This window comes from Cyprinus carpio, chromosome A10 (genome assembly GCF_018340385.1).
Source record: "Cyprinus carpio isolate SPL01 chromosome A10, ASM1834038v1, whole genome shotgun sequence".
Classification (NCBI taxonomy): domain Eukaryota; kingdom Metazoa; phylum Chordata; class Actinopteri; order Cypriniformes; family Cyprinidae; genus Cyprinus; species Cyprinus carpio.
The window spans coordinates 17,306,138-17,312,843 of record NC_056581.1 but is presented as its reverse complement, the minus strand read 5'-3'; the positions used below and the strand labels follow the sequence as shown (position 1 = coordinate 17,312,843).

The window sequence follows — 6,706 nt, the reverse complement described above, 5'->3', positions numbered from 1 at the left end:
AAGGCTTCTACTTACTGCTCCTATAAAAAATCATTGAATTTTGTTTTGCAATACTGACCTTAAAACTCCAACAGAAATAAAAGAAAACACCTTAAATTTGTAAAAACTACTACATTTTTAAAAGCTTTTGAAATTTTTTTTGAGGATGTGTGTGTTTATTTTATTGTTTATATATAATATATATATATATATATATATATATTATATATATATATATATATATATATATATATCGAATATATATATATATATATAATCATAATATAATTTTTTTTTTGTGTTTTGATATATGGTTGGTGTTGTGGTATACAATATCATCCTCTATTGTTAGTTTATGTTCTCCTCCTTTTTTATTCTTACATCATGTGAAACGCTTTCTTCAGTATTTACTTTGTTCTGCTGCTATTTGTCGTATGGACCCTTTTATTAACTAGAGATATACATGGGGGTCATACGAGTATGTTTTGCAACTCTATGCTGTATTTTGTTTATATGGAAAAAATGTAAATAATGTGAAGTAATATATATATATATTTTTACATTATTTTTACAATTTATATATATGTATAGAGAGAGAGAGAGAGGAAAATAAACTCAAGTACTCAAGGCCAACACTTAAAAAATGTCTTTGTACACCATAAATAAATTATTAGTCCTTTTGTAAGGTCCTTTAATTCTTTTTTTTTTTATTATTAAGAAAAATATATATAATTTAAATTATTATATTTTTATATTTTTTATTTGTATATTAATATTATTATTATTATTCTAATACTTATTCTTCTACTTACTGACTCTATAGACTCAAGCGGTTAAAACAAAATAAACAACAACAAAAAATGCACAGAATTCAAATAAAAACATAAAAATGTACTACCATGCAATACCAAATCAACTTTTCGATAGCTATTTTTTTTTTTTTTAAGTAATACCATAGACTGTACTGAAGCAGGAAGAGCCCCATCTTCCGGTCAATGTGAACACAGCTTGCAAACATCATTGGTTATTTAAAAGCTCACGTGGTTTCCTCCCGTGAATGAGACAAAAGTGCAAACATGGCGGCGTGAAACTGTAGAAACTAGCTCGGATGGAGGCGTATTAATTAAAACAGCTCGAAAGTTTCTAGTTTTTTTTTTCTTCCGTCGTGAACACGGAGCTGTTAGTGGATGTCCTCGTTCAGAAGGACAGAAGTGTAGAGGAGAAAACACACACTGGACTGGACCGTCGGCTCGAAACAATAAGGCTCGGAGAGAGAGGGACTGAGATGAACGGGGTAGGTTAACGTTACACGGCGTTTCCTCGCAGATGAGGATGATCTGATCGCAGACAGTGTTCGGATGCGTCTGTAAACCGCTCTTATCCGAAACACACCGACTCCACCGTCTGGATCGGCTCCCTGTCTGATGAATGGATGAATGGATGTGGCTTTGTGCGTGTGTTCAGTGTGATGTATGATATGTGTGTGTGCTCGGACACTTGATTGTGACGTTTAAAGCAGATAAAAGAACAATAGCGCTGCGGTGCACAACATTATAAACCGCGAGAGCGCAGTGTGGGCGTGTTCAGAAACTACACAACACCGTGGTGAACTTACATCACTGTGATTACATGCAGTTTAAGATCGACTCACATATTCGTTATTGGAAAATCACTATTTGGTTAGTCGCCTTCAGTTAAATATGTATTAGTATTCTATTGCTTTGCACAATTCTTTATATGTATCGTTATTTATAATCTATCATTAGAATCATAATGAGAAAGATGTTTATTGCCACTCACAAGGAATTTATATATATATATATATTACCACAAAACCAGTCATAAGGGTCAGTTTAATGCAATTGAGATCTATACATCGTCTGAAAGCTGAATAAATAATCTTTCCATTGATGTATGGTTTGTTAGGAGGACAATATTTGGCCGAGATTCAACTATTTGAAAATCTGGAATCTGAGGGTGCAAAAAAATCTAAATACTGAGAAAATCGTATTTGAAGTTGTCCAAATTAAGTTCTTAGCAATGCATATTATTAATCAAAAATTAAATTTTTATATATTTACATATACAAGGTTTTTTTTTTTTTTTTTTTTTGGCTATTGCTACAAATATACCCAGCAACATTAGGATCGAAAGGTTTTGTGGTCCAGGGTCACACACACACACACATATATATATATATATCTATATATATATACGTGATAATATATATATATTATTTATATATATATATATATATATATATATATATAATATATTATATATATATATATATATATACGTGTGTAACCTTTATTTTTATGATTTATATATATTATATAATATATTATATATATATATATATATATATATTATTATATGGATATGTATGTATAAAATATGTATAAATTATATATAAAATATTCTTACCTAAATCCAAAAATAAACACAAACTGAAAAATATTAAAAAATATATATATCTATTACATTTCTCATACATTTCTCATATTAGTTTAGTTTAAATTTTAGGTACCAAACCATCTAAAACTAAAAAAAAAAAATAATAATAATAAAACTGCATAGACATATTTAATACAAAAAAATAATAATAAAAATGCACAACAAAATTACTAAATGGGCAAACTAAAATTAAAATGGCAACAGAAAATCTAAAAATAATAAAAATTTTACCAACAGTGTAATACTATATCATTGATACGGTTTTATATGTGAAAATTACAATTGATTCAAATTATAATTCATTTAATTCAAATTATAAACTATTTACACTAAATGTAGGGCTTAAAAAATACAAATAATAATAAAATACACCATCTGTGCAATTCCATTTATTGTTTTGTTTTATTTTTTCTTTATTTTTTCTTTATAACAGTGTGTAAATTATAACTACAACATGTGCTTTGTCATGTCTGGTGTTTGAATTGGATACCTAATACAAGGGCACGTTTTACTCCATTGTATATTAATTATTTTATGGCCCATAAAGAAAAATTTGATGTATGCCACTACTTCATGCTTAGATGCATAGAAAGCTCAAGTCAGTTGGCGCCTCCTTTCTAAATCTCACTGTTTTGCAGGACATCATATGCAACGGACACTCTCCATTTCACCGTCTCTTGCAGCACAGCAGCTCCAAATCACAGCATCATGAAGCCATCGCTGTCAAACTCATCCAGGACGGGAAAACCTCACGATTATTCTGCACACAAAATGAGCCACAGAAGCATGGAGATTGTAAGGATGAAGGAAATCAATGCATGATCTCTCTGTCTTGACATTGGTCACATTCACAAGTCATTAATGTGTGTGTATTACAGCCAGGAGAGGCAGTACCGTGAATGGTGAGTTCATCCTCCCAAAAATGGCTGTGAATGAAGAGCTGCAGCACTCAGTGCACAGAGCTGAGGAGAAAATGCATCAGCTGCACTGCACTGCGTCATACATCCACGCCAGCAGTGACATCACTTCCCCCAGTCAGAGGAAACGAGCCTGTCGCAAAGTTAAAGTAAAGAAAGCCACACAGAGAATGTAAGTCACATGATGTACTTGCCTAAAAATTGAAGGAATTCATTATGATTTAATTTATAGAATTGTAATTATTGTAAGACTGCTTCAGTAATAAGTACATTGTTAACCCTCTTTATATATGTATAGGTGTGTGTATAACATTTTTATATATATATATATTTTTTACAAAAATACTTGTCTAACTATAATATAATTAACTAAAACATAACAAAAATATTTTCGTTACTTGAAATTAACAGAAAATAAAATATCAAAATGAGCTATTTCTTATTTTCTCATTAAAAAAACAAACTATAAATTCATATTTACAAAAAAAATACAAAAACTTATTTTAAAAAACAATAAAATTCTTAAAATATTAACCAATTAAAATGAAAACTGATAATGATAAATGATAAAAATCTAATTAAAAATATATTATTTTAGTATCATTGATAATAGTATATCCGTAATATAAAAATATTGTTATATAATGTTTTGTGTGTGAATTAAAATGAAAAACTTATTAAGTATATTAATTATATATATATCTAATATACATATATATATATATATATATATATTATATATATACTATATTAATATATATAATTTTTTTTGTTTTTTATGATGTAATTTATTGCCATATTATTCAACAATGATTTATTATTGCATATTATTAATTAACATTATTATTAATACAGCATTTATTTTTTTTTGTTTTTTGAGTATTGTGTTTAGTTTTTTTTTATACTTTTGGATTTTTTGTATTACTTTTGAGTTTTTGATTTTGTAGTGGCTGATAAGGTTAGAGATTTTTAAGCCGTAAGGGTTAGATATTGTTACAAGCAAAAGTGAACTGAAGGTAGTGCTCAGATTTCGTTTTTTTTTTCGTAGGCGTTATATCAGCCGAAGTTATAATATTAATGCATATGCCTGTTTTCTGTCACCAGTGTGAAGAGAAGAGGCACATAGACATGCTGATCACAAACGGGATTGAGAATGGAATGATGGTAATTTTGGACGTGATGAATTCAGTTTCATGATGAACTCTGCTGGATGGACGCAAGCGTACCTTCATGTTGTTCTTGACAGGTCAGATACATTGAAGGAAAGGGCAGGGGAGTTTTCGCCACCCAGAAGTTCCAGAAAGGCCAGTATGTAGTGGAGTATCACGGAGATCTGCTGCAGATAACGGACGCCAAAAAAAGGGAGGCTTTATACGCACAAGACCCAACCACTGGCTGCTACATGTATTACTTCCAGTATCTCAGCAAAACATATTGGTAGGTTCAAGCAGCACACCCACTGTAAAAATAAATAAATAAAGACAAATCTGTGAAATGTACTGTTTTAAAAAAAAAAAAAGCAGCTGTAACTATCATAAAAAATACATACAAAATATACATTAAAAAAAACTTATTTCATTTACAGATATGATGTTAACTTAACTTTAATAGGGTAGTAAAATCTGTTTTGTACCTTTATAATATACTGACAACCTCCAAATAAATGAACTTTGATTCATTGTCACTTTCTCATCACAAATAGCTTTTCCACAAGCTGATTTAAATACTATAGAAAGTGAACGTGTCATACACACAAAAACAGCACACTATCATGGTAACACACGACACTAAAATAATAAAATAAACAGTAATTTAACAACTTACAATTTAACAAAACCCTAATGTACATAACTGATAAGAAAAAACAGCAAATGTAAAATGTCTCAGGGAATTCTGGGAATGCAATTAACGGTTTTCACTATCAATTAGAAGATAACTTGTTCTTTTTTACTTCCAAAACTGTAAATTTAACAGTATTTTACTGTAAAATGTGAACTGTACTATAAATGTAAACATGTCAAATGTAAATGTGTACTGTAAACTTACCATTAAACATTTTATGGTCTTTTATCATTAAAATTACAAAAACAAATTTACAGTGCACTTTCCAGTTGTTTTATCTAGTTTTTCTTGAATTTATTCAAAGGAAATTGTAGTAAAGTCAAAATTAAAACTGTTTGCAATTACATTTTTACTTCTCACACTCAGCCCATCCTAGATGTAGATGAGTTTGTTTCTTCATCTGAACAGATTTGGAGAAATGTAGCATTACTTCACTTGCTCACCAATGGATCCTCTGCAGTGAATGGGTGCCGTCAGAATGAGAGTCCAAACAGCTGATAAAAACATCACAATAATCTACACCACTCCAGTCCATCAGTTAACATCTTGTGAAGAGAATAGCTGTGTTTGTGAGAAACAAATGCATTATTAAGACATTTTAAAGTTCAAACCAATGTTTGGACTCTCATTCTGACGGCACCCATTCACTGCAGAGGATTCATTGGTGAGCGAGTGACGTAATCCTACAGTTCTCCAAATCTGTTCAGATGAAGAAACAAACTCATCTACATCTAGGATGGGCTGAGTGTAAGTAAATGATCAGAAATTGGCTGAAATATAATTTTAATCAGCAGTGAAACCTTTTTAAACGCTGTCTGAAATCTTGCACATTTCTTCTCCGACAGTGTGGACGCTACGAAGGAGTCGGATCGATTGGGAAGGCTCATCAACCACAGTAAAAACGGCAATTGTCAAACCAAACTCCATGATATTAATGGAATACCTCACCTTATCCTCGTGGCCTCCAGAGACATCCAGGAAGGAGAAGAACTTCTTTACGACTATGGCGACCGCAGTAAAGCTTCGATAGAAGCTCATCCATGGCTAAAGCATTAATGTACTGAGAGGAGGGAAAAACACCTTGTTTCTTAACTAGACAGTTTTTAATGTAATCATTGCCTTAGTAAACAGAATGTTTTGGGCTAGTAAGTGTATGGGTATGTCACACAGTGACTTACATGTCAAACACGTTAGATTGCGGTACATATTCGACGTGTCCTACTTTTAAGATATTTATCCTGCTCTATGACATGCTAGTTTCGGCACATTTCTTTTTGTATATTTTATATATTGGTAGATCAGTGCTTCCAAAGCATGCAGTTATAGTCCAACTTTCTGCATTTTTATAAGAGTTTTCTTAATCTAATCTAATGTAAGGTAGTTAGAGGCTTAGCAATAATTATTTATAATGCCCAAACGTTTATGTTTGAAGCAGAAAGCCGATGCTAAAAGGAGCGACATTTTAAAAGGTTCAGAAAACTGGAATGTGAAACCAAACTTTGATATCATTT

The 6,706-nt window shown here is 30.8% G+C and overlaps 1 protein-coding gene across 1 annotated transcript in view; it reads left to right on the top strand.

Annotated features, from left to right (window-relative positions):
* The first annotated feature begins 1,020 nt into the window (after window positions 1-1,020).
* The window catches only part of LOC109088593 (N-lysine methyltransferase KMT5A-A-like), a 5,850-nt gene continuing 164 nt past the window's right edge, over window positions 1,021-6,706 (top strand). The window contains exons 1-7 of the mRNA XM_042765723.1: window positions 1,021-1,273; window positions 3,075-3,231; window positions 3,315-3,528; window positions 4,354-4,369; window positions 4,458-4,517; window positions 4,600-4,790; window positions 6,041-6,706. The exon at window positions 6,041-6,706 is cut by the window's right edge and continues 164 nt beyond it. Of these exons, the coding sequence (XP_042621657.1) occupies window positions 1,265-1,273; window positions 3,075-3,231; window positions 3,315-3,528; window positions 4,354-4,369; window positions 4,458-4,517; window positions 4,600-4,790; window positions 6,041-6,251 (858 nt within the window). The 5' untranslated portion in view covers window positions 1,021-1,264 and the 3' untranslated portion in view covers window positions 6,252-6,706. The remainder of the gene's footprint in view (window positions 1,274-3,074; window positions 3,232-3,314; window positions 3,529-4,353; window positions 4,370-4,457; window positions 4,518-4,599; window positions 4,791-6,040) is intronic.